This window comes from Falco biarmicus, chromosome 13 (genome assembly GCF_023638135.1).
Source record: "Falco biarmicus isolate bFalBia1 chromosome 13, bFalBia1.pri, whole genome shotgun sequence".
Classification (NCBI taxonomy): domain Eukaryota; kingdom Metazoa; phylum Chordata; class Aves; order Falconiformes; family Falconidae; genus Falco; species Falco biarmicus.
In genome coordinates, this window is record NC_079300.1 from 12,463,381 (window position 1) to 12,490,118 (window position 26,738).

At 52.4% G+C, this 26,738-nt stretch overlaps 2 protein-coding genes across 2 annotated transcripts; one reads left to right on the top strand and one right to left on the bottom strand.

Moving 5' to 3' along the window:
* Positions 1-821: 821 nt before the first annotated feature.
* Positions 822-19,986, bottom strand: BCL6 (BCL6 transcription repressor). The gene is given in 11 exon segments (XM_056358428.1): positions 822-2,148; positions 3,098-3,235; positions 3,640-3,770; positions 5,278-5,445; positions 6,526-6,707; positions 7,332-7,507; positions 7,509-8,316; positions 8,455-8,676; positions 9,772-9,939; positions 10,951-10,989; positions 19,868-19,986. Coding segments are annotated over 9 exon segments (2,130 nt in total). The 5' UTR covers positions 9,933-9,939; positions 10,951-10,989; positions 19,868-19,986; the 3' UTR covers positions 822-2,004.
* A 262-nt stretch (positions 19,987-20,248) lies between these two features.
* On the top strand, positions 20,249-24,564 carry LOC130158080 (uncharacterized). The gene is made up of 2 exons (XM_056358429.1): positions 20,249-21,599; positions 22,114-24,564. The coding sequence occupies exons 1-2, from the start codon at positions 21,011-21,013 to the stop codon at positions 22,593-22,595; spliced, it is 1,071 nt and encodes a 356-aa protein (XP_056214404.1). The 5' UTR covers positions 20,249-21,010; the 3' UTR covers positions 22,596-24,564.
* The last annotated feature ends 2,174 nt before the right edge of the window (positions 24,565-26,738 follow it).

Below are 26,738 nucleotides of genomic sequence, written 5' to 3' on the forward strand. Positions count from 1 at the left end.
TTTAACTAAAAATGAAACATACCATGTACAGCTCAGACCCTACCTCGGGCCATGCTGAGCAGTGCCCGAGCTCCACACTGGTGCTGGTTGTAGCCAGTCCTGCCTGGGTAATTCAGAGCAGCTTTTTGAATGAGGCTCTTAGTTTTTTTGCAACCAGTGAGCCCTCACCAGCAATGAGCTGCTGGGTTGCTTGCACAGCTCACGAGGCCTGATCACCCTATGGCTTCACCCCTCAGCTCTGCACAGCCACCCAAATGGACCAAAGCATCTCCTCTCACTGCCGCAGGAGAGCAGGGGGACTCCTCAGCTTTAGCCTGCAGCAAGCGTGCAATGGCTGGGAGGCCAGAGATGATGTTGGTCAGCGAGTTCCTGGAGGGGGTTACAGACCCTGCTCCACCAAACCATTGCACAAAGTGGTGGAACTGGCAGCTTCTTGCAGCCCGAGGCTCTGGAAAGTGAGAGGAACAGCAGGCAGCCTTCTTCCCTGAGTGATCCTGGCAATTGCATTGAGTTTCCAGGAAATATAAATAATCACCCGGCCATCTGGAACCGGCCCTGGGCTGGTCAGCAAAAGGTCCCTCCCAGGCTCTGCCCTATTTCCGCAGTGCGAGTGCATGAAGTATCAAGGAGGTGGCACATGGGAGAGTCCCCACTGGGCTGCAGAGCAGGGAGCTTGAGGCTTGCTCCCACCTCAGACCAGGGACCATCTTCACTTGACCCTGGAAGAAGCCCCTGCCCGGGTGCTCAGCCCCTTCCTAGGGCACCAACTGGCCTTCAAGGTGCTGAAGGACAGGCAAGAACAGACCCCTCTCACTCCATCATACTTCACTTTTCTTCATTTTATTCTTTTATTTGTACAGCTATATTTTACAGAACGCATTAATGCAGTTTAGACACAGCCCAAACCCTGTCTCCCGAGATTGTTTATAACACAAGCATGTAAAATAAGACAAAAAAAACCCCAAAACCAAAAAAATAAAAAGAAACATTCCCCGATAGAGAATTCCACCAAAACTTCTTTCGCAACATCAGGCTGTACCTTGAAGAAACTGAGCTCAATATAGTCCATACATTGAAAACTTCCATTGAAAAGAAAGGCACCGTGCGAAACCACATGTTACATATATACAGACTGAGAACTAGAACAAAAAAAATTACACTTTATTATTATTTTAAATTCCTTCTGCAGCTTTGTTGGTTTAATACACACTTTTTTGTAAATTGTAAACCTTCACTTGCAAAAAAATACAAATACACTGATGCATTTAGACAAAATATTTTCTTACTTGTACAGATGCAATACTTTAAAATATCTCCTTAAGTGCTCTATCATAATAAAGATTCTCAGAGTGGCTTCTGCCTGCAGAGTCCAACTGAGCCTTTAATGCATTTTATATATTTTTAATATAGCTTTTTTAAAGGTCTATATATATTTATTTTATATATATATTTATATATTTATATCTATATATATTTACAACTCTGCCATAGATTCCTTCACCTTTGGTTAAAAAAGTTAAAGCCCTCTCTTTAATAGCATACTTTCTTTTTAAAAGAACACACATTTTGCATACAAAAGAAAAAATCTGTTCCCATAAATCAACATTACATTCCTCATCTTCAAACGGCAAAGGCTGTGAAGGTTAGACTCCAGAGTTTATCAACACTCCACTGCACAGACATTTAAAATGACTATTTTTATTTTTTTATGTTTTATATACAGTAAGATCTGAATAATTTTATTTTTCTTTTTGTTTCACATAACTGGGAAAAATAAAACCCGTGTATTTGTAATTTTTTTTTTTAGGTTTCTAATGTTTTTCCACCTATCTGTACTATGGGTTTAGAGGCACTCCATCATGTGATGAATTTTTCTTTTTTTTTTTTTTCTTTTTTCTCTTTTTTCCCCCCCTCCTTTTTCTTTTAAAGTGTTGCAAGTATCCTTTGGACAGCTTCTCCCCTCTCCCGCCCCAAGGTGACCTCCTCCTGGGAAATCCTCTGCCTTCAGCAGGCCTTGGGGAGCTCCGGAGGCACCTCGCTCGCGGAGATACGGTACTGCACCTTGGTGTTGGTGATGGCCCCGTGCTTCTGCCGGAGGTGAAGCCGCAGCTGGCTTTTGTGGCGGAAATGCAGGTTGCACTTCTCACACTGTGGGGCGAGAGGCAAAGGCAGAGGGGGTGAAACACCATGGCAGGGGGCACATCCTTCCCTTCAGGGTGGGGGTCCTGCAGCAAATACCTGTCCTCTGCCCACTACCCCAGGATGCTGCGCCCATTGTATCAGTAGATGAGGGAAAAGTGGGAACGTGGTGGGAGAAGCAGCACCTGGGGGCACCCCATCCCAGGCTTTCAGCAGCACATTCCAGTTTATGGGATGCACAAAGGCTGAGGTCCCTTAGGAGAGGACCCTGGCTCCAATGGACATAGCACCAAGCTCCTTATCTAGATGCTCAAACCAGCTAAAGGGCTATTTTGGGAGCGGCTTTTGACCCCTGCCAAGCTGGATGGCTCCAGGGGGATGTTTGGATGAGAAGCTGTGCTCCAATTCCCTCTCTAGCAGACAGGGAAAGCCAGAAAACCCTCAGCAAGGAGCTGGGAGCCCCCAGGGCTGCAAGCAAGGCAGGGTAGGCTTCTTGCTGGGCACAGGTACCACTGACATGGAGAACCTCAGGCCAGGCTTTCTGCTCCTTTCTCCCATCCCTGCACACAGCGGGTGGCTGTAATTTAAGCCACAGCTATTTGGAGAAGTGTGACCTTCTTCCACATAGGGTGGAAGAAAAGAAGAGCAGCTAAGACGCACCCAGCCTGGGTTGCACGTCAGTGTTTCCAACGCAGCCGCTCATGACAAAATACATCAGCATCGGCTGATGCATGAGAGGGGGACCGGACACAAGGAGCAGGGATGTGACCTTGGTGTGGGGCATCACGAGGCTGGTGACAGGCACTGGGGTGCTGCAACCAGCCCATGAAAATGCCCCAGCGCCCTCCCAGCCGCCAGGTTTGGCAGCCTCTTCTTCCAGCCCTGGCTGAGAGCTCCCACCAAAAAAACCCAAAAACCAACCAAACAAAAAAACCCCAAAAATCCCAGGGTCACTCACATGATACGGTTTCTCTCCTGTGTGGATTCGAAGGTGACTTTTGAGGGTCTGCAGGTGCCGGAAGCGTGTGCCACAGATCTCGCAGGGGTACGGCTTCTCACCAGTGTGAATGAGCACATGAGCACGGAGGTGGGCCACCTAGAGAGAGCAGCTCTGGGTGAGGACAGCCCCAGGGATGAGGGCATCCCACCGGGACCAAGGACATCCCAGCAGGAGTGGGGTTCTGTCCAGATGTCTTTTTTTGTCTACTGGGTTATAGCTGGGAGCCAGGCCCACATGTGTCTGAGGTCTGATACCTCCAACCCTTCACAGCAAATTGAGGAGAGGAGCTTAAACCAGCCATCAGGCTTTCTACTAAGCCAAACTGGCCCACACAGACCTTAAGGCCCCTATTTACCCACACCACCACAGCAACAGCTGCCCAAGGCAGCGAGCGTGGCCCATCAGCCTCCTCCCTGCCATGAGGCATCACCAGTCTTGAGCAGGAGGTCCGGCCATGTCCCACCTCCCCAGGCACTGCAGGTCCCAGAGGCCACATGCACCTGGACAAATCTGGCCCCGCAGGTCTCGCACTTGTAGGGTTTCTCTCCGGAGTGGATGCGCGTGTGGGTTTTCAGGTTGGCCGGCCGGTTGAACTGTGCCCCACAGATGTTGCAGCGGTACGGCTTTTCTCCTGCAGAGCCCAAAAGAAAGGGAGAAGGGTTAGGTACAGGTGTGCTCAGCCCCCATGATCCGTTACATATACATATACATGTATACATATATATATATATATATGGCACTCCCCAAAGCTAAGTCTTCAGGCGCCAGACCCCATGGCATAGAGCACTAGCCCTGACTCCTGTCCCTTTTGGAGGTGGCTGCGGACATTGGTCAGGGCAGCTCAGGGTGTCCCCAAGAGCAGGGTGAGCTCAGGAGGGCCCTGGGCACTGTGGGTACCTTTGTCTTTCTTGGGTTGGGAGAGGCAGCCTTCAGGGCAAGAGAGAAATTTGGACATCTCTGCCAGTGAGGATTAACAGCAGCAGTCCTCCTGGTCCCAGGACAGCAGCTGGCACCTGCATCTCCCTAGAGCCGTCAGTGGGCCGTGCAGGGCCACACAGGTGCCTTCAGGCTCCTCACGGTCCCCAGCATGTCCTGCCTCAGCCATTTGTCACCTCTTTAGAGGAGTAAAAAGAGCTGATAGAGCGGAAAGCTCTTTTTGGAAGACACTCAGTTTTTGGAGGTCTCCTGGAAAACACCCAATAACCCAGCTCCCAGGTCAGCTACAATCACTGCTGCTGCTGGCTCCCGGTGATGTGGGGAGCTGCATAAAGGTTTCAACTAGTTTCTTCAGGCTTGTTGAAGATGGGCTCAATGGGGAGTGAGAAGCAGCCATACACCTTTCCCTTCTTGCCTTTTTCTTTTGTTTCCAGGCTTTGACCACATGCACCCTTGAACCCTGCCCTGGCACTTGTGTCATCTCGTTCACCTGTGCAGCCTTCCTGGAGCTCAGCTGAGAATGCAGGGAATTCATGTCTAATTCAGTGCAGCAGCACTGAGCTGTCAGCCCAGACTTCCCTTCCCCAGCTAGCGAACTGGCTGTTAACATGTTAAGCATCAATAAAAGCACGAAAAAAAAATCCCTAGGTTTGTCAGCAAATGGCTAAACCCTTAATATCCCCTTCCTTTCTCAGCTTTCATTGTGCTGATTCAGAGTCCATCCATTCACAGATTTTCCCATCAGCAGAGTTTCTGCCAGGCTAGATAGGATCTGGATTTCTAGGATGCAGGGGAAAAAATATCCCAGACTTCTCCCTAAATGTTCTGGTTATTTTTTTAAGTTTTCTTTTTTTTTTTTTTTTAAATCTATGACAAGGTAACCCGGAGGCCATGCACCTGCTCCCAGCTGTGCATTTTTCAAGATGCCTTTAGAAACAGTGATGCCCAGCACCTGACAGCAAAGGAGCTTGAGCTCCATCCCTGCTGTGAGGCCAGGCAGCATCTCTTGCCATTCCCAGGTTTGGTGCTCTGCCCAAGGGCTCCCTGGCAGTGCCAAGAAAAGCACCTTGCTCTTCCCACCAGGGACAGCTTGTGTCACAGAACAGGGGATGCTACACCTGCAACAAAGCCAGCCACAAATGCTCACATGCCCAGCAACCCACAGCCTCCCCAGTAAGCTGTCCCGGTGGCCAACACTGTACCTGTGTGGACGGTTTTGTGGCTAGCAAGGTTGCCCTTGTAGCGGAAGGAGGCCTGGCAGCGGTCACACTTGTAGGGCTTGTCACTGTGGACTTGCAGAGAGTGTCTTTTGAGAGAGGCTTCCTCAGAGAACCGGCAGTCACACTCATTGCAGAAGAAGGCTCCATTCTCTGGCAGGGCAGAGAAGAGAGCAATGAGATGGGCAGTGCATGGGCCAGCTCCCCGATAGGCCATGGGATGGGTCTGGGATGGTGGAGAGGGGCAGCCAGAGCAAGTGGTGGAACAACAAGCTGAGTGCAGGTATTCATGGTCAGAGCTCCTGACCTTCACCTTCTTGTGCACACAGCAACAACATGCATGATTTGAGAGTGCAGTCACCATGAGCCATCCCTCCTTCAGTGCAACACAAGCTGCTTCCAACAAGCCAGCATCTCGTCCGGACATCTTTCAGAGAGGTCCATAAAAACACCCAAGTTATCAGGCATCCTCCGAAAAATGGATGCTCTGCTCTGGAGCACCTCCAGAACCTTTAGAGGTCTCAAACCTTTACATGTACAGATGTCTTCCCTGACCATGGGAAGACCATCATCATCTGAAGCGCAAGGTAGGTCCCCCCAGTAGGAGGGTGTGTAACTCTTAAACACTGTATGCAGCTTTGAGCATCACCAGTGGGGTTCCCTCTGTGGATCTCTGCCCATACCACAGGTGACAATTCTGCATTCCCTCTCCCTGAGCTACAGGCAGATGGGTGCACAGATACTTGTCTCTGGGCTTGTAGAGTTTTGCAACAAGATTGCAAGCCTCATTATCTGCATTTCTCCAGATGTGTGCACTGGGCTCCCTGATAATGAAGATGATATGACGGATGCATGAGACACACCATCTTGCCTAATCCCCATTAGGGTCATTACATCTGCCAAGCTTGTTCTCCTGTGGTTCTGGTGGGGTGGGGTGCACTTTGTTTCCTGTCTTCAGCTGCCAAGTTTGCAGCCGGTGACTACCTCCCTGCACAAGGTATCTGGATGGTGCTGAGGAAGGGGAGGAAGGAAGCAATTCCCATGTGCGTGTGTCCCTCACATGCATGCACACAGCTGGTTAGCCAGTTAAGAGGGGACTGTAAAGCACCCTGGGATCCACCAGCATCAGGGACAAGTCTGAATTCCCACTTGGACACTGGGTGGATGGGTGCCCAGACTGCAAAGCCCTCTTGCCTGCTATTTGAAAAAGGTGACCAGGGATGCAAGACTCACCGCAGCTGGAGTCAGAGTATTCAGACTGGGTTTCCCCCATCTCCTCTCCAAAGTTTGAGCCAGGGGTATGAAGGCACATCTCAGCATGTTGTGGGGACTGGCAGCCACAGGAGCTGCACTTCGACGAATGCATGTACAGCGGGGACTGCCCTTCGCTGCTCCGGGGGGACCCATCCCGGGACCTGTGGAAGGACAGCAACGCACACAGCCGTGAGAAGGCTCTTGCTGTGCTTGAGCTACTGAGCCCTTGGTTGCACCCTTCCAGACACGAGGGACAGCCATGTTTTATGGGGACACTTTTGTGGTGAGATGCACAGCATAGCCCTGATCAACAATAGGTCCCTGAGCCTCAATCCTTCAGGTGCCCATTCACCAAACAACCTCAAAGTTCTCTAGAAACATCCAGGTCCAGAGGCCAGCGTACTGTTCTCCGGTAGTTTGGCTGTTCCAGCGCTTACAGCCAAACAAAAGCCTGAAGCACAGGGAATCTGGTGAAAACCAGGGAGGGCAAATCCAGGCTTCAGAAACCTTCCAGAGCTGCCAAAGTGAGCCAGGGATTCCTGACTCAATGTTCCCAATTCCATTGCCAGTCCAGGCTGGAACCGCTACGGTGGGGACATCTGGCACCCAGTTGATGTCACTGGCAGTGCTCCACCAAATGCACAGGCTTCCATCTGCTCACGGCTGGAATCCCCAGCCCAACGCTACAGGTATTTCACACACTTCCAAACCCTCAGCAACAATGCAGGGAGTCCCGTCTCTCGGCGGGATGGGGTCGGGGGGTAGGGGGGTGCAGATCTTCTTACCTGTTAACGATATTGTTGAGCCTGCTGGCTTGCGGGATAGTAGAGTCTTCTCCATTCACGCTTATCTTGGTGGGGGATTGCACGTTGAGATGCTCCGGCTCCATGGACTGCTGGCAAGTGGACATGGGCACGTAGGTGCGAGGAGAGAGGGTTCCCATCTCATTCTGGTCAGCACTGTTCTTGCTTGGTGTTCTGATTGAGAGAGTTGAGGACGATGAACTTGTACTTCTTCCAGTTGCAGGCTTTGGGGTCTGTGGGGCTCTTGGTGAAGAGGGAGCTGGAGTTCTGACTGATGCGGGCATTCTTGCTGCTGCTGGACTCGGTTGGTGAGTTGGGCTGACAGTCTGACTTCTGGGGGCTCTGGGGGCTGATGAGTCCCTTGCGGTCCAGGGGGGTGTTGGTAGGCTCAAAGTGCTGGCTGATCTCATCCTCTGAAGAGGTCCGCTCCTCCTCTTTGGCCACTTTGTCACAAGAGAAATAGGGATTGTTCCGGATCGAAGGGACAACAGGTTTGGGGCCAGAGGCTACGCTGTAGTGCATGTCGCTCCTGGCTTCTTCAGCAGCACCTTCTTTCGGAGCGTAGATGGTAGCATGGCACATGTTGGCCGAGATGTCGGTAATGGTTCTCATGTACTCGGTGGGGATTGTCCTGGAGCTGTCGCATGGCAGGATCCGCTCCTTGGGGAAGGAACCTGCCCTTGAGAGTTCAGAGAGAGGCATCCTCATCTCCCGCAACTCATCATCCACAAGGAAGCTATTTAGAGGGAGAGGGCTGTATCCATGGTAAGAAATGGGGGATCCAGACAAACTATTGATCAAACCGGGTGCAAAGGCCCTCCCATTGCAGAGGGACCCATTTTGGAGAGGCATGCCATTCTCCGAGACATCTCTGCTCCGATAAGCCATCACCTCTGGGTGGCTCAGCATCCGTCCAGCCAAAAACTCTTCCCTTGGGGTCTTCACAGCAGACACCATCTCCGCTTCACTGGAACCAGGCAAAAAGGAGGGAGATGCAGTCATTTTCAGCCCATAAGGATACATTTGCAGATACTTCGTCAGTTCTGCCCTCTCACCCCCCAAACACACCATCCCAGGCTCTCCAAAGTTCACTCACGGTGCTTACCTAGACTTGACAAACCTTCGGCAGGTATCAACCACATGCTCCATCTGCAGGTACAGTGCTGTGGCCATCACGGCCATGATATTGTTCTCCCTCAAGTTCAGGCGGGATGTATACATGAAATCCAGGAGGATGCAAAACCCCTCAGGGTTAATTTCAGGGTCCAGGTTGATGACATTCAAGTTGCACTTGAGCTGGTCAGTGAAGATGCTGTAGAAGAGGCCACTGAAGAGAGGAGACAGGAGAGAAGACAAGTGTTATGACAATTCAGAGGAAAAAAAGGAGAATTTGTCCAAAATCCCTTAGCGCAGAGGGGTTTGTGAACGGGAAGGGAGGAGGAGGCAATTAGAAAATTCCCGGAGCTTCCCCCTTATTATCAAGCTTGGTTTTGCAGCTTAGTAAGCGTCTTCTGCACTGCACTTTTCCCAACTGGAACAGCCTGCTTTTAGATGTCACCTGCTCAACAACTCCCCATTGCCTCCATTTAGAAATTCCCCTTCTTTTTTTTTGTTGTTCTTACCACCACCCACCACCCCCTTCCCACTCTGATTCATGCCTTTCAGAAGCCTCTTGGTGCATCCACGCTTACTCTGTAACTGGGGCCGGGGGGGAGGGGGGGGGGCGGCGGGGAGAAAAAATGGAAATGTTGGCAAAACATTTTTCATATAGTCAAACCTCGGCTTTTTCAAATTTGTATATCTTGTCAGCAGGAGACTCTGGAAAGCATCTGCTGTAATTCAACTGGGCAATGGTGGGATGCTAATTAGTGTTCTCTAGGAAGCAATTCCAGCAATCCTAGGAGCTGGAAAGGGATTTTAGACCCCACCGTGTTTCGGAAAAAGAGCAACAAAGGTGGGTGCAGCCAGCAGCCTGGGAGCCAGGGAGGAATAGCTCTAAAAATAGCAGTGGCCAGGGACGCCGTGGTCACAGAGGGCTCACTCACCCTGGTGAGCACCCAGCCCTCCCTCCCCTGCCCTGTCCTGCCCCTGTGCAGCATTTGTGCTCTGCCTTCAGGGTGTGCCTCATGACTGCTGTGCTCCTGTTTGTCTCTGTGGGCCGTGCGTGGGCAACGTGGGCATGCAAGGAGGAGAAAGGCATGGGCATGCAAGGAGAGAGGTGTGGGCACCGCACTGAAGGCAAAAGTTCTCAGCTCTAATCCTATTACAGTTGCAAATTTCTTGGCAGCCCCTTTCAGTTCTGCTTCTCTTTCTGTCTCCCTGTCTGTAAACCTCAGGAGCCTCCCTGGGGCTGCAGCAGCATTCTGGTGGCCAAAGGCAGAGGGAGCAGGGAAGGGAGGCAGGGACAGGACCCTGCTCTCACCTGCAGGCCATCAGGACTGTTTTGTGGGCTCTGAACTGCTCCCGGTTCACAATGATGACAACATCGGTCAGGATATCCCGGCTCCTAAGGCGGTTGAGATTGAGGAGGACATCGCTCGCATGGCGGGTGAACTGGATGCAGCTATCTGCTGGCGAGGCCATCTTGAGTCTGCTCAAAACAGAAGGAGGAGGAGAATGGGAATGGGAGCTGCTGCCCTGGGACGTGCTCAGATGGCCAGCTGCCACTGGTAGAGACAGCACCAACTCCTTGGTGCCCAGGCAAACCGCCCTGCACCACACCAAGCGCCTGCCAGGCTGCTCAGTGAGGCGTCTTGGCTGACGGTGAGACCTGGCGTGTCTCAGTCCCACGTAACAAGCTGGCGGGCAAAGGCAACCAGACCCTCCTGAAGATTAGCTAACAGGCTCCTCTTTCTCCCTGCCTCACCCACGGTGGCTCCGCCCCAGCCCACTCCTCCCACCACCGCTTGGGTTCATCTCCATGAAGCTCCACACACAGCTTCCTAAGCCTTCTGATCTTCTTCAGGAGCCATCCCCTCACCCGCCGGCTGGCTGGCTGTAAATCCAGCCACGGGAATCAGAACAAGCCTTAAGGTCCCAACTGAGGCTGAAGGATTTCAACACCTGGAAAATCCAGCCCTCAGTGGAGCACCAACCTTCACCCACCAGCAAAATACCTTCCTGCTCCCGAGCGGTGGCCACTCTGGAGAAGACCTGTCCACAGTTTCCCAATAAATCGGTGGTGGCAATGAGGAGCAGAACTCATCTAACCTGCTGGGCTGCTACCCACACCACAGCCCAGTCTCTCCCCATGCGCAAGGCTTGGGTTAGTCGAAGAACATGAAGCCTTCCCCCAACACAACACCCGCTGACCCATCTCAGAGGTGTCCTCCCAACTAGCACCCAGGAGAGCCCACATCTCCCTGTGTCTGAAGTTTAGGCTGGAATGTGCATCCTCACTGTGAAATTCCTCCACAATCCACCCCCTCCCACAACCCTGACTCCTCCTTTTTCCCCAGCAGCATATGAACGTACGGTATTTTCTACAGAGCAGCTGCTCTCCTGAAAACAAATTCCAGCTGGGTCTAATGAAATATTTCATTCAATGTGGTAAAGGGAAGGGAGGGCTAGGAGGAAAAGCACAAAATTTAAATTTACATACCCAATGCCTCAATTCACAGTCCAAAAGTTTCTTTCAAACCTACAAATAAAGGCACAAGAAAACAATCGCCACATTAGCTGGTAATTATGAATTGGCTGTGGCAGGACACAAGCCTGCTGTTTTCACTCAAGTATCAGCTGGATAAAAGCTAAAGATAACAAACCTTCTACTCTCCAGTAAGGTTAACATTTGTTTCTTCGGTACAGTACGTTCTTATCACAACCACAGGCTTTGAGAATCCAATCATAGCTTCTTCCACACCCTCTAGCCCAAACCATGGGGCGGATGCCAAGGAGATTTTCATTTCCATGACTCAGGAACTTAAAGGCAGGTGGGGAAGGGAAGTCAAGCGAGAATTTTCTCACCACTTCTTTTGGAGGTAACTCTTCCCCTGCCAAGACTGAATTCCCGGCTGGTGCCACATTCAAGACCAATGCCATTATTCCCCAGCACCTTGTTAACAGGTATGACTGACAGAAACATCTGCTGCTACTCTGCTCAGAAACCTGGAAAGAGCCTGAATCCAGTCCTCCCAAAACAGTTACTGCCCTTCTATGAATATCTGTGCGCTCCAGACACCGGTGAAAACGCCCTGGGACGGGACCGCTGAACAGACTCGGGAGGATATGGGCGTCAAGCACCAAAGTGACTTGGCTAGGATTGCATAGGAAGCCAGTGCGGAGACGGGATGAAGACCCAGAACAAATGCCTTCCTCTGCCTGCTGTAAAAGCCTTCCCCTAAACCACAAGCTTTGTCTCCGTCTGCTGGCTTCACAGGCAACACTGCTGGGGGCAGCATGGCAAGGAAACCCAGGAGTTAACTGCCTTCCAGAACTCACACCATTACTCCCTAATTTACCTAAAACCAACAAAGACAACTGGCCCAGAACCAACGCAGGAAGAAGGTTCCCAGGCAGCCGCCCCCAGCAGGGAGAAGTACAATAAATAAGTGAACCCACAAACCCCCAAGACCATCATCACATTATTATGAGGATGTCCCCTAAAAACTGGATGGAGTCAGTAAGACTGCCAGAGCTTGTAAAGCCCATTCAGCCCCCTTGAGGACAAGTGTCCCCTTCCCTCTCGGATGCTCGGATCTGGAGCCCAAGTTCCCCTCACACTCCCAGAGACACTGGGATGGGATGAAGAGTGACGTTTAAGGCAAGGTATCACACACAAAACTCAGAAGGATGTCTTACAGCCCCTCCAGCCATCAAATGCAAATCTTCAGAGCCACTCTGAGCCTGGCTAGCTTAAAACTTTACGCACATACAAAAAGTGACTCATTTCCCAAATACTGCAGACTCTGACCTTTCTGTACGCACTTTCTGCCAGCTATCATCAATCGCCCAGCACACATCCGTGCGTCCAGATGAGCAAATATATGCATTTGGGGGCAGCTGGGTGGCATCCCCACCTCGGCTGTGCCAGCAGACGCGCTGCACCGGGCTCCCGGGGGCCTCACCCCGGTGTCACAGACACGGGGAGGGTGACCCATCCATAAACCAACAAAGTTACAAACTGTGAGATGAACTCTGCGCCCATGAGCATCACGTGAGAAGCTGCTGCTGTCGCCAAATTCCCTTACTCACAGTGAGGCTGCAGCGCTGCCTGGGGAGACATCCAGCTCCTCTCCCACAGCTGGACCCCAGCACAGCACCCACCCCACCCCCCCCCATCCCACTCCAAAATCACCCCTCCCCCAGGCTGTGCTGCTGCAAAGCCCACAGCCCCAGAGCCCAGCAGGTGTATCCCCAACAGCTCCCAGCTGCAGGATGTGGGCATGCAAAAGGGGAAAGGGACCTTCCTTCCCCTCACTCTGCAGAGCCAGGTTAACCCTGCCCTTCCCAGCCTCTGCACAGCACCAGCTCTGCACCCCAAACATGGGAGGATGCTCTGACCAGAGAAGCAGACAACAAGGAGCAGAAACCAGCGATGGGGAGCAGAAAAGACCACCACAGCCGAGCATGGTCTTTCACCATGCACACCCCCCCTCCAAAGCCCATGAGGCTCCCCCAGGCTCAGCTGGGGCCAGAGCATCACCCCAAGCCCCTGTTCCCACCCACTGCGCCCCAGTTTTCCTGCCCAGTACCTCACTGGTGTGAGCTCTCCAGCAGCACTCAGGGCTGCGCACCAGGGCTTGCTGTGCCCAGAGATGAAGGTCTGGGTCAGACGCAGGGCACATTTCGGGGGGTGGCCATACGGGGACCGCCACTGCTGCTGCCTTCCAGGAAGGCAATGGGTCTGCCCCAGCGGTTCAGGGAATGGCCCTTCCCCGCCGGCACCTCCCCGAGAAAACCCATTCCTGGAAGGGAGCCCCAGGGCTGGCTCTGCCCTCCCTGCAGCCGGCTCAGCAAGCACGGGGAGAGCGCACCTGCATGTGGGGACCCCCTCGCAGCTCCACCCCATGCAAAGGGAGGACCCCCCACGGCTCCCCCCACCGAAGGGCAGAGGGGGAGAACCAGGGACTTGCCCACCCCCACCCTCCCAAATACATCTCTGCCACGCACAGGGAAACCCTGCCATCCATCCACTCCCCCATTTATAGGGAATCCCTTCTCATCCATCCTCCTCCCCACTCTATGCACAGGGAGAACTCCTTGCTTCCCTGCCCCTCCATGCATGGGGGATACCCTGTGGTCTCTGCCCCCACCCATCCACAAATGCATAGTTTTTGGGGAAGGCATCGATGACTCCCCCTCCCTGGGATCACTCCCCCTCCCCTGTGCCCCCCCTCTCCTACCCCTCCAGAGCCCGCAGCGCCGACTCCCTCACATCACCCTGGAGGGTTGGCTGGGTACAGTCTCCCTTCCCCACAGCCTCATCCCACACAGTGCTCTGAAACTGCCCGCCCAGGGGAAGCTCCATCCTCCCCCTCCCTTTTCCTCCCCACTCCCAGCACCCTGCAGGGTCCCAGCCCCCACAGGAACATCCCATCTGCTGCCATGGCACACTGCCAGCTGCCTCCACCTTGCCAAGGGATGCCTGGTTTCTCCTGAACAGCGACCAGAGGGGACAACCAAGAAAATGGGGTGGTGTTGGGGTGGTGTTGGGGTGTCCCCCCCCCCCCAGCACAGTCATTGGTGCTACAAGCCATGGTGAAGAGGATGCTTTTGACTGGGGGGTGTGCAAGCACCCAGCTCAGCTTTCCCGATGTCATGCAATCAGGGGGCACTAAGCGTCCTTTAGCTGTCACAGCAGAGTTTTATTAATTTAGTAGCTTCTGGTTGGTGTCTAGGCCAAAACGTGGCTGGGTTAATAATAACCCCAGAAGAGACCAAGACAAGTCCCTAGCGCACAGTGTCAGCACAGATCAAAAGCAGCATCGCTAGTGCAAGCCCTGTCCGTATTTTCTGTCGTACCCTTCCGTGAGCGGACTGCACTCGTTCTATCGAGCGGTCTCTGCTAACTTTCAGTCTGATCCAATTTCCTGCCAGCAAACAAATGTTTCTAGGAAATGCAATACATTATCTGGACGGGTTTATTATCAGCATTTGGAACCAGGAAAACTGCATATTTTCTCAAGCGCTGCAGGGAACTTTATAGTTTGTACTTCAAAAGAGGGTTTAAAAGGATTGCCCTTGAAAGCTGGCCCGGCTCAAGTCTCCACATTATTTTGGTCTTTGCAGAAGAAAAACGCAGAGGCGGGGGGGGAAGCACACTGAAACCGCCTCCAATGTTTTCCACTAAAGAGGACTCCCCTGACTGCGAGGCAGAGGCAGTGTGCGCCCTTGGGAAGAGAGGAGTCAAGCCTTCTTCAGCATTTCAAACGACCCCCAAGCAATTTGGCACATTAATTTTTTAAGGGGAAGGCAGGAACCGCATCCCAGCTGAAGTCAAGGGAGCTACTCCAGAGAAACAAGGGACAGGACACCGTACCCTGCCAACACCGAGCCCTGCACCGAGCTGCCAGCCCAACGGCAGTGGGTACAGCTGGAGGCTGGATGTCCCCAGCAGCTGAGCCAGGGTCCCGAGTCCAGCCGGGCCAGGAGGAGGTGCCCAGTCATACCCACCCCACACCGGGGTGGCACATCACCAGCCGGCACCGACCCCTCCCCTCCCTGTCTCTGTCCTCCTGGGGCTGAGGGTGGCACAGCTCCTTCTGGCAGTAAGGAACCACTTAGGCATCCCACCTGGATGGGACGAGACACACAGGCAGCTTGGGGTCCCTTGGCCAGGAGAAAGACAGCCCCTCAGCCCTACATTTAGCCAAACAGATTTAAGGAGACCCATTTCAGAGAGTACTACAGGACACGTTCTTCAGGACTCACTGTCCTGCAGTGTGCTTGTCCCAAGCTGTCCCCTCTGTAAACCGGGGGTCCCACCGTCCCTCGTGGGTACCTTCCATGTAGTCCCCTAGGCAGCACACTGACCAGGAGAAAGAGCGGGAGTAAAACAATATAGACCAAAATTTTCTCCCCTCTCCCAATGCCCTTAGTTCTCCCTGTGTTTCAGCTGTGAAGCTCTACTGAGATTACTGGAGTTTTAAAAACAGTCCTGAAGAATACACACTTGCTCCAATTTAGGGGGTGTGTGTCCTTTTGGCTGCCAGCATCCTGCAGCAATGAGAGCACACAAGATCTAGCATGGATTAAAAAAAAATAATTAAAAAAAAAGAAAAAAAAAAAGCAGGGAGGACTACATTTGCAGTCTAAATTTGCAGTCTGAAGTAGTTTACTGGTCAGATGCTGACTTTTGGATACTCATCTAACCAAACTGCAAACTGTGAACTCCTGAGGTTTGCCAATGCCTGCTGTAAACATGGAAACCAAGTGTCACTTTTTGCCAAACAGAAGAATGGTTTAAAAATAGATCTAGAAAAGAATACAGGCACTCAGCATACAGGGCTCCCGTTTATAGACTCCCATGCTACTATAAAATGGAACAAGAGCTTATGAGCACGCAGGCAATTTTTAACCAAATTTAGATTTTACAAACTTCTCAGAAACCTGCAAACAACATTTCAGGCTCCAACTGAATCAGTAAAAGCTCTCTGTGCAGAGTTCGCAGCCCAAATATTACAGCACATGGACTAAAACAGGCATGAAATGGTTCTTCAACCTCAGTGCCATAAATATGTGAATACCATACGCAAGCTGCACGCTGAGAAATGCACCTACGGGTTAGAGCCTCATTTTACTCCCCTATAGACTTTGTAACAAGATTTGATTTTCTTTTTAATGGAGTATTAATATAAAATGAGAGGACACCCACCCCTGCTCCTACAACACAGGACTGTCTCACAAAGTGTTACCATCTGTATTTGTAATGTGTTTTTGAGGACAACATCACTGTTTATTAAAAAAAGAAAAACACCATTCCTACAAATTAGTATTAAGTTGTTGCCATCTGGGGCTGAAAGCTGTCCCCCGCCCCCCCCCCCCCCCAAAAAAAAAAGAAAAAACAAAACAAAAGAAAAAAGCATAGCTTTACAATACATCCTAAATTAGGCAGAAATTCAAGGGCAGATTAACACCACAACTTGGAAAGATTTTCACATGTGATTTCATGACCAGACCCGGAGAGAACTCCATATGGAAATGTCAGTGACTTTAGTAAGTGCTCGGTTGTTTCCAATTAGACTCCTTAAGCAAGTTCAGTGGCATCCAGAGTTTCCTCTGCCACCTTCCTCCTAGCTGGCAAGCAGTTTTGGTGTTGGGTTTTGTTGGTTTTTTTTTTTGTTTTTTTTTTTTCTTCCCCCCCCCCCCCCCCCCTCTTTTTTGTTTTAATGAGCAGTTAATAAATACGTCCCTACTCTCCCGAGGTTCTGGGCTCCGCCAGCCCCTGCCCTGGCCGGGCGGAGGGAGCAGACGTGACACTAGATGGCACCAGTCAGCTTTGCTGCAGGAGCAAATTTTCCCCTTGGAAAATAAAACACCCCAACCAAACCTGGAAAACATATAATTTTGTCGATGTAATTCTGTTTCTTTTAAAACGCGTCTGAGCAACATTACTTTTACGAGCTTTTCCAGCCTTGTTTTGAAAAACTTAATGTTTCTGCTAGGTTTATTTTTGTCTCATCAGACAGCAGGCTGAAGTCCTCCCAGCGCTGCAAACAAGGATGTCTAAAAAGTATTATAAAGACTTTTGACGGATTTTTTTTTTTTTGGGGGGTGTGATTTGTAAGAATCACTTCTCGTTCCGACTTCTTCCTTTGCAATAATAACTAACCAGTTAACCTCCACTTCCTCTCCCAATATTGACTCAGACAGTCAGAACTGAGGGGGATTGGAAATTGGAATTGAAATGCATCCCCAGAGATCTTTGATCTGTTTTGCCAGTCAAAATTGAACGTTTGGAGATGAAGTCTTTTCTTACTGGAACAATGTAATAATCCATTCTTCTGGAAAATTGCTAGACATCCTTTGAATATTTTAATGGCTTGGTGACTTGTTTCATGGAGCAAAAAATGTCGTCTCTAAGTTTTAAACCTGGGATCCTCTCGTTAGGAGAAAAGAACAGAACATCAGGTTCTGCCTCTCCATGTCTATATAAAGAGAGGTTTCCCCTAAAATATTTTTAAAGCAATTTTTGAACTGTAACCCAAGGGCTGCAGGAGGAAGCCTGTATTTGCTCTTAAAGCACTTATCCTTTAAACCTTTGAAAGAATACAGCAAATAATAATTTGTAGCGCATTTAAAAGCTCAGGAGAGGAATCAATAAGCATCCTCAGATCGAACAAGGGCCTGAGCCCATACCCGGCCCTGCTGACACTTCTGCTGGCACAGGTAGGAATGTGGCCCCAGACAAACGTCAGACCAATGCAGCGCTTCTTTGCTGAGCCTCACCCGCCCGGCCCCAGCCTCCCTTCGCACTGATCCTGCGCCTACTGAAGTCAGTGGAAAAAACTAACCAGGGCCGGGTTTGTTTTTATTGTTTTTGACTCATGATTTTAAGCCCGGATTTGCTTCTTCCCTGGAAATGCAACAGGGGGGTCAAAGGCAGCTTTTTAGGCACATCTGAGAGGCCGCTGCAGATTTTTCTAAACAAACGCCTTGCTTTCTCTTTCCCTCCTTCCCAAGAGGCGATTTCATAACATTTCATACAGTGACTTTGCAAACTAAAGGCGGGGGGGCAGGATGGCGAGGCGGAGGGCCGGGGGGGGGGGGGGGGGGGGGAGGGGGGCAGCCGGGAGAGGTCGCTGCCGCCCGACCACTAAAGTTTTCATAACAAAGTTAGGCTTTTTCAGTTTTGTTTTGCCTTTTTTTTTTTTTTTCAGGGGGGGTTTAAAACAAATAATATAGCTACACACACAAAACCACACACCTTAGTAAAAGGGGGAAAAAAAAAAAAAAAAAAAAGAAGCCTTGTCCCCTTTCCCTACCCGGTTTTACTTTCCCGGGGAGAGGGGTGGGCCGGGGGGCGCGGTGCGCGGGGGTTGCGCGGCCGGCCGCGCCGCTCGCTCCAGGAATAGCGTGTGGCCGGGGGCCAGCCCCGCGGCTGCCGGCGGCAGATTTACGAGCGCCTGTCGCCGCGCCAAGTCCGCCGCGGTAGTAAACACAGGGGAAGGGCTGCGCTGGGGGCACCGGGCGGCTCCCCCGCGCCGCGCCCGGCACCCCGTCCCCTGCCCGGCTGCGCCCCGCTTCCCCCGCCGGCCGCCCTCCTCCCGGCGCAGGGTCCCTGCTCCTCCCGGCGCGGGTTGCGATTATTATTATTTTGAGCCCTGCGCGTAACACTCGGAGTTGCTCCGCACACTTTCTTCCCCCTTCGCGGGCTTCGCCTGGCGTTTTATTTTCCAGCCGGCGAAAGGCGGTCGCTGCCGCCCCGGCACACCCCGTCGAGGCGAGCGCGGCTCCCCCCTGCCCCGGGCTCCGCGGGGCTCGGGGGCCGGCAGCCGGCGCCGGCCGAGCCTCCCCGCGGGCTCCCCCCTTCCCCGGGCAGAGAAATGCCGCAAGTCTTCTCCATCACCGCCCGCTCTTAGCCCGGGGCTTGACAGACCGCGGCGCAGCCCCGCCACAGGTTGCAAAACGCACCACCAGCCGTTCCGCAGTTGCATCGGAGACGGAATAACGATAATGATTTTATATTAAAATAATAATGAAAATGCGGGGGGGGGGGGGGGTAATGATGCGGAAAGGCCGGAGCGGCGGTGCCCGGTGCCGCCGAGCCCCCGCGCTGCCGCCAGCCCTGCTCCGCGGCGGCTTTGTGCGCTGGCGGCACGACAACAGCGACATAAGACGCACACAGAAAAAAAAATAAAATAAAAGGGAGGAAGGAGAAGGGGGGAGAAAAAAAAAAAAAAAAAAAGGAGGGGGGTTAATAACACACCCCGACCGAGGGATCCAGCCATTGGGAGCCGACCCCGAGTCACGCAAAACGCCACCAGCCCGGCGGCCGCGCTCGCCGCCGTCCTGCGCCCGCGGGGCGGCTGCAGGTGCAGAGCGGAGCCGCCGCCGTCCTCCCCGTCCCCACCCGGCCGTCACGCGTGCGGGAAAGCCAATAATCCCAGATAACCGATAATCCCCGGGAGAGGACGGCGAGGGGAGACACCTCCCCCCCTCGCCGCCGCCGCCTCCCCTTATACACGGTCCCAGCGTTAAGACATGCAGGCACCCCTATTTTTCTCGCCTGACAGCGGGCAAGGAAAGAGGCGGTGTGCGTGTGTGTGTCTGTAGAATTAAATAAATGAAGCGGGGGAGGGGGGGAATAGGAGAGAATAAAAAAAAATATAATAAAGGGCTGCCGGGGCACCTGCAGCGGGAAAGGGGGGGAAGGAAAGAGGGGGGGAAAAAATGGGTAGAAATATATAGAGGCGGCTCCGCGCCAGGCGTCGGAGCGGGGCAGGGAGGGAAAGAGGAGGGAAAAAAAAAATGGAGAGGAAAAAAAAAAAAAAAAAAAAAAAAAAAAAGAGAGAGAGAGAGCGAGCGAGAGAGAATTAAAGGGTAAAATCGGCCGCGGCAATAGAAGCAGCAATCACCTGGTCTCCGGGCTTTCCTAGAAACTCCTTGCATCACCACTTCTAAGAACCCCAGTTCTAAGAATCAACAGAGCCCAATTCTCGGAATTTGAGCTGCAGACTCTACCATTGCGCCGAGCATGGGGAGGGCCGCGGACCTCCCCCTGCCGCTCCGCCGCCGCCGCCGCCGCCCTCCCGGGCCGCGGGCCCCCCCCGCGCCGCCCCCTGTGGGGGCGGCGCGGGGGGGGGCGCGCTGCCCGGGAGGGCGACGGCGGCGGCGGGGGTCCCATCGAGTCGCCCTCCCTCCTTCACTCCCCCCCTCTCCCCGTTCCCAGTGGTCTCGCCCGGGCGGCGGGTCACGTGGCGGCGGGTGCTGTGTGTGACGTGGGGGCGCGGCGGGGTGGCGGCGCGCGGCCGCGGAGCAGCGCGCGCGGCGCGGAGCTGCAAGCGGCGGCGGCGGCGGCGGCGGCGACGGCGGCGACGAACGGGGGGTCCCGGGTGCAACTCCGGGCGGTGCAAACACACATCCCACCCCCCCACCCCCCACGCCCCGTGCCTCTCCGAAAGAGAGGGAAAAGGAAGAGATCTGAAAAAAAAATTATTACGCCTTTTATTTTTTTTTTATTTTTAATTATTTTTATATTTAATTTGGGGCGGGGGGTCACTTTCGCGTCTAAAAGCAACCCTCCCCCTGAAAAAAAAACAAAAAACAAACCAACCCAGCGAGCAAAGCCAGGATCCTGCTGCATTGCACTGGATTTTTACTTTCTTTTTTTTTTTTTTTTTTTTTTGTAATTATTTTTCCCTCAATCAGCTTTTTTTATAATTTTTGCAAACAGCCACGTTCAGCTCACGGCCTCCGACGGGATTTACTCTCGGGGAAAGAAGCTTTTTCCTTAAAGACACCCACCCCCACCCCCACCCCCCCCCCCATGTACTCCCTTCCCTTCTTCCTTTTTGTTTTGAATTTTTCTTTTTTTTTTTTTTTATGATTTTTGTATTTCTTTGCCAGGATTCTCCAGACAAAAAAAAAGATGATTTTTTTTTTTTTTTGATCCGTTTTCTCTTTTCCTTTCCAGGACTCTGGAGTGGTGGGTTAATTCTTTGTAGCTGTTGTTACTATTGTTGCAATATAACCTGTAAGTCTGTAAATACTCTGCTTGTATGGAAATGTCGGACTGTGCTGGGGATGCAAAACCGCGCTGGCTTTGCTGGAAGGGGTTTGATTTCGGCACTTTTTGCCTCTGGCTGGGCAGAGGCCTCTTTGCCGGTGGGCTGGGGCGGCGGGAGGGCAATAATGCAAAACCTTTGCAAGCCCTGGCTCGGCTGGGCTTTGCAAGGGGGTGCAGAGGGAGGGGGCCCATCACCCCGGCCTTCCCCCGGACCTCTATGGAAATGTATGACCCTGTATGTAAATCCGTCGAGATTTCTACCTCTCTGTCCCCCAGCCTTGAGTATTTATTCCGAGCGGGCCTGCTGCGCGGTTGCTCTCCGGAGGGGTGGCTCAGCACATCCAAGGCTCATTTGTCTTCCCCCGTCGGGTTTGGGGGCTGTGGGGTGCGGTGGCGGGGAGCAGGGGGAAGGCACGCTCCGCGATGCCATTCCCGGGCCGTTGCAATTAATAGAAATTTGTTTACGAGAATAACCACCGCAGGTCACGGTGCCCTCGGTCCACTAATGCAATTGCTCAGAGCTACTGATTCAGCTACCGCCGAGCCCCGCGGAGCGGCCACCTTGAACGCAAAGTCCCCAGGTGCTGCTTTTATTTTGATTTCTTAGCTGAGCTCTTGAACCGAAATGCTTTGAAGCAAGGAAGGGTGGTAGTAGTGGGGGGGATGAAAAATTAGGAAGAAAGCCCATCTGCTAATCCGACTCATCATTAAAAATAGCCCGGTGGCAAGACAGGGATGGTGCTCCAGAGACACTTAAGATGGAACAGATATGCTGGAGACGGCTTTCCTGTAGTTAAAAAGCAATATTTAATTCCCAGCGAGCGAGCCCAGCCTGAGCTGTGCGACTCCGGTGTCGTCCCCGGGCAGGGAGAGGACCCCGGCCGTCCGCGAGCGGCCGGAGGAACAACGGGCACAATAATATAAATTCAGCTCCGGGATTTTTTTGAAGTTTGGGGTTTTTTGGGGGTTTGTTTTGGGTTTGTTTTTTTTTTTTCTTTTTTCTTTTTTTTTACAGCAATGAAATTAAAAGGAAGGAGGTTGCTGGTGGTGATGGTGGCGGGGGGAAGACCTTTTCTGTTTGTCATTTCTCTGCAGCTTGTGACGCTGTCGCTGCAGCCGGAGCGGGTGCCCAGCGGAGCCCGGTGCCCGCGGGACGGCCGGTAGCAGCGAGGGGGCTGCTGCTCGGGGTTGTGATTTGGCAGAGACCCGAGGTCGAGCACGGCTTCTGTTCAAGTAGCACTTTTATGGGGGAGATGTCTCGCTCTGCCCGGCCACCGCCAAGCCGGGCTTGCATCAGAGTTTCCATCCTCTCCCCCCTCCTTACAGGGACGCAGAGAGCAGCCACCAGCAGCCCCTCTGGGCTGGGAACTGGGCGGCCTGGGTGCCTCTGTGGCGTTTTTGGCCTTTCTGCTCTGGTTCTGTACCTTCTCTTCCCTGCTCTCCATCACCCAGGGCCCGGCCACAGCTCTCTGGTGGCTCCTGCCACCCACTCCCACCTCCCACTGCTTCCTGCTGTCCCCCAAAGCAGCCCAGGTCCCCGCAGTGCCTCACAGGGGGCTTCGGGGTGCCGGGGATAGGGTTGTCTCCCTGGGACCCCTCTCCCCCCATTGGCCAGCAGGGTCAGGGCCAAGCGAGGCCTTGTCACCCTCTCCCCTCGCCTGTCCCATCTGGGTCGCAGCTCTGGGGACCAGCGTGGCAGGCGGTGGTGGTGGCTGCCAGGCGGGTAGGGTGGCGATGCCCCACGGGATGGCCTCCCTCGCCTCTGCTGGCCCGCAGCAAGCGGCTTGGCTGTGCAGGGGGAAGGTGGCCCCATGGTGGGGAGGGTGGGAAGCCACCAGCAGCCCCCGTGTTGGCTGCGGGACGCTCCCCACCGGCCTTGGGGCAGCTCCCGTGCACCCACGAGGTGCCTGTGCGGCACCAGGAGGGGCAGCAGCTCGGCCCCACCAGTGGGGAGCTGCAGTCACCCCGCTGTGGGGGGCCAGCCTCATGCATCCCCCCCTCGAAAACACCCTTCTCCCTGGAGAGACCCCCCTCACCCAGGCAGGGGTTTGAACCCTGATGCGCTGCCTGGCGGTGCTGGGACAAGGACGATGCTGCTGGAGAACTCCCCTTGGAGTTGGCAGGGGTATTTCTGGACACACTCCGAGGAGTGGGAGCGGAGTCAGGAGCAGCACTGGGCATCGCTACAGGTGCCTCAAACCGCTCTGTGGGCATCCTGCTCCAGCCTCTCCATTGTCCCCCTGGCAAAGCTCCTCGGATGGAAAGCAGCCCCTCTGCCTGCATGTTGGCGTGTGGGGCACAAAACGGTGTGAAATTATTTAGCCCTCCCTGAGAGCTGCAGTTTGCTGGTGGAGGCCCTTGGAGCTGGAGGGGCACCTCTGCCGTGATGGGAGCCCCCGGGGCTGGGGTCGTCCCCCCCCAGGGGACACAGAGCGGGTTTTTAAGCAGCGTTGAGGCCAGTGCGTATTTTTCCCAGGTGAACTGCACTTCTGGAAAGAAGCGCTGCTGCTTCTACAAAATACTGCTTAAATAAACAGTGCCCCACTATAATTTTTCTTTCGAAATTAACTCCTTCAGGCCATGAGGCTTACCCATCACTGTACAAAATAGCTGCCAGGACTTTTAAAGAAAACAAAAATCGTGTCTGGGAGAGAAAAGTTTAGCCTGACAGAAGAGAGCCGGTAAATCTCTCCCCTTCCCCGTGGCAGTTGAGGATGGGTTGCGGGAGCAGCCTGACCATTTTGGAGCCGGGTGCCGCCGCACAAACGTTACTTAAAAGGAGTTTTGTGCATATTAATGTGCGTGCACTGAGGCCAGGCTGCACGCTGCGCAGGGACAGCCTATTCCCTGGCTGTATTGAACTATCTTGTTTTCTAATCTAACCTACTTTTTTTCTTTTTCTTTTTTTCTTTTTTTCTTTTTTTTTGTCAGAGGTTGGTGCTTTGCAGGAACCTGTTCTTAGTGCAATCTCAGAGCTTTTTGTGGGTGTCTGATTTCTGTAACACGTTTTGGTTTCCAGTATGAATGTAACGTACAGAGAATATCATGACACTGCTCTAGGTGTATGTGATCTTATCTACCTGACATTTAGGGGTTTTTTAACCGTCCAATTCTCCTGATTTGCATAAAAATCACATGATTTTTCTTTTTTCCTTCTTTTTTTCATGCATCATCATAACAAACTACTCAGGTTTACCAGGCTGTTTTCTGCCTGTCAGCATGAATGCAGGGCCCGTCTCTCTCCCCCTCCTTCCTCCCCAGTGAAGGCTGGGGATGTGGAAGGTGGCACTTGGAGGGGACCTGTGATCCCTGCCAGCCACTGAGATCCTTAATAAGTGAACGTGTACCGTTTAACTTCCAGGAAAACAAAGCAGCTCAGCACACATTCCATCCGGTTCTTGTTAATTTAAACAGATGAGACTCCTTTTTATTGATAAGGAAACTCCCCCGGAACAGCCCCCTGCATCCCAGAAGGCTCCCCCTGCCGTGGCCGTCCTCATTACAAAACAAGGCCGCAATTAAAATAAACTCCAAGAGCTAAACAAACTGCTGCCTCTCGCTGGTCATGTGTTAGCTTTAGCCTTTAATGCAGAACAAAATGTTTTCCTGGGTATCGGAAGAGGCATGGGCTCTGGCTGGGGAGAGAAGAGGGAGCAGCAGCCGGGCGTATGGAAATGTGGAAATGGCAGAGAGTGGAGTACTGTGATGCTCATCGGGGCTCCTTTTTCTTGCTTTCTTTTCCTTTTTTATTTTATTTTTTGTTTTGTTTTGTTTTAATTGGCGTGTTTGTGATCTGTCTCAGTCCTTACTGTGAGGGGAAGGACTGGAAGTGGAAAAACTTGAATGTCGTGGTAAAGCCTGGCTGTTCCAGCACGCCCTGGGTACACCTGACCGTCCCTCGCTGCCGCCCAGCCCAGCTCTGAGTCAGCCCACCGACCGCTTGCCCACCTGCAAGCCCCTGGCCCAGTTTGCTCCCATCACACCTCCTGCAGAGGCTTTAGACAGCCATAGGTACCACTTGGCATCTGCTGGCATCTGGAGCCGGACTGGTATGTGGGGGGGGGGGCGGGGGCGGGGCAGGCACGGGGCACCCCAGAGGACAGGACCAGAGGGATGGTGAGATGGGTGGAGGGAGCGATAGCCAAAGGCTGCGAAGGGGCATGCGGCTGGCCGGCCCGCAGTGCTTCCGTGACAAGACATGGCTCTCCCCACCACCTTGCTGCCTTTGTGCCATGTACAGACGCCCTGCTTGGGGTGACAAATTGTGCTTGGACCAGTACCCTGCAAGGAGAGCCGCTCTGATGATGGAGGGCTGTGTGCCCGTGCTGCGCTCAAATAAAACCCCAGGATAATATTCCTGCAAAATTGCCGAAATAACTGGCATATCTGCTTGGCTGTTGCTGCCAGGAGACAGTGCAGACTTGCCTGTCAAAAATTACTTTCCTCCCACATAAGCAAAGGAGTGAGATATCTGCCCGTCTGCCTGCCTAATCTCCCAAACACTGAGTATGAGTAAACATCAGTTACCAGGAGGTGTGTAAGGAGTGTCCCCGTCCCACTGAGCACCTACAGCCCCGTGCCATCTCTGCCCCATCTTTGATTTAAAAAGGAAACTTCATCCAGAGGTTTTCCAGCCACAGATAATTATCTCCCACCCCTCCCCGGTCCCAATCAATTTTTAACCAGTTACGGACCAAAGCCTGGCAATGCCTTGGTGGGTCTGTGCTCAGAGAGGACCCTCCGGGCAGGGCACGTGGTGGGCGAGCCTTTGCCCGGCCAGCATCCCCAGCAATGCCTTGCTTGTCCCCAAATCTTGTCACCCATGAAAATATGAAGTGTGTGACCTGTGGAAACTGAAAATGCCTGGCCCGTGGCTGAGTGGCACCGCTGACCTCTTTCCTTTTCAGCAGATCTGTCAGCTCTCAGCTGTCAAGATTAAGAAATCCTCACTAATCCCTACAGATACTTTCCTGATAAGGAGTTATGCTGAGGTGGTTCAAGCTGAATGCAAAAGTGGTTGCTTTGTTGGGGAAAAAAAAATAATGAAAAGAATAAAGGCAGTGCTTACTTTGGATGGTTAGTAGTATTATTTATTACTCTTATGCCTCGGACAATCTTGCAGATCCCTGATGTTAAAAAGCAGAAGACAGGCTAAGAAGAAGGATGATGCCTCCAAGTTTTGCAGGCACAAACACATTGAAATTAAAAAAGGGGTTTGCATCGATCCTGGACATTTTGAAACAGGCCTCTCAAGTTCAGGCTAAACCAGCCTGTTGTTTTTATTTTGTTTTTGTTTTTGTTTTTTAATAAATCCTCGGACATCTCGGCCAGTAGAGTGCTACATGAATTTCAATTTCTCTCTTCAAATAAAACATAGACGTAATTTTTTTATTCTTTGAAATTATCTGTACAATTTTGTTCACTGAAACCCTCTGATTTAGACTTAAAGGATTTAGTGACTGGATGGCAGGGTATCTGGAAGTAATGGTGAAAATGGTAATTATTTGTTTTACTGCCTCCTGAAATTCTTTTATTTCTCTGTGCTATCTGTAAAAGCATGCCTGGCAATAGCAAACTGTCTCTGAAAAGAATTCAATTAAATGTATTGCCAACAGAATATTTTAAAATTTTTTATACCAGTAGTTAGAGTGTTAAATAATATATTAGTAGATTTATAGACTACATTTAGGTACAACTATGAATAGCTACAGTAAAACCCC

Bases quoted from the DNA above. Each gene is read 5' to 3' on its own strand.
- LOC130158080 (XM_056358429.1), top strand. From the start codon at position 21,011: ATGGAAATGTCGGACTGTGCTGGGGATGCAAAACCGCGCTGGCTTTGC. The intron at 21,600-22,113 runs GTGCTGCTTTTA...ATTTCTCTGCAG, and splicing joins CTTGAACGCAAAGTCCCCAG to CTTGTGACGCTGTCGCTGCA.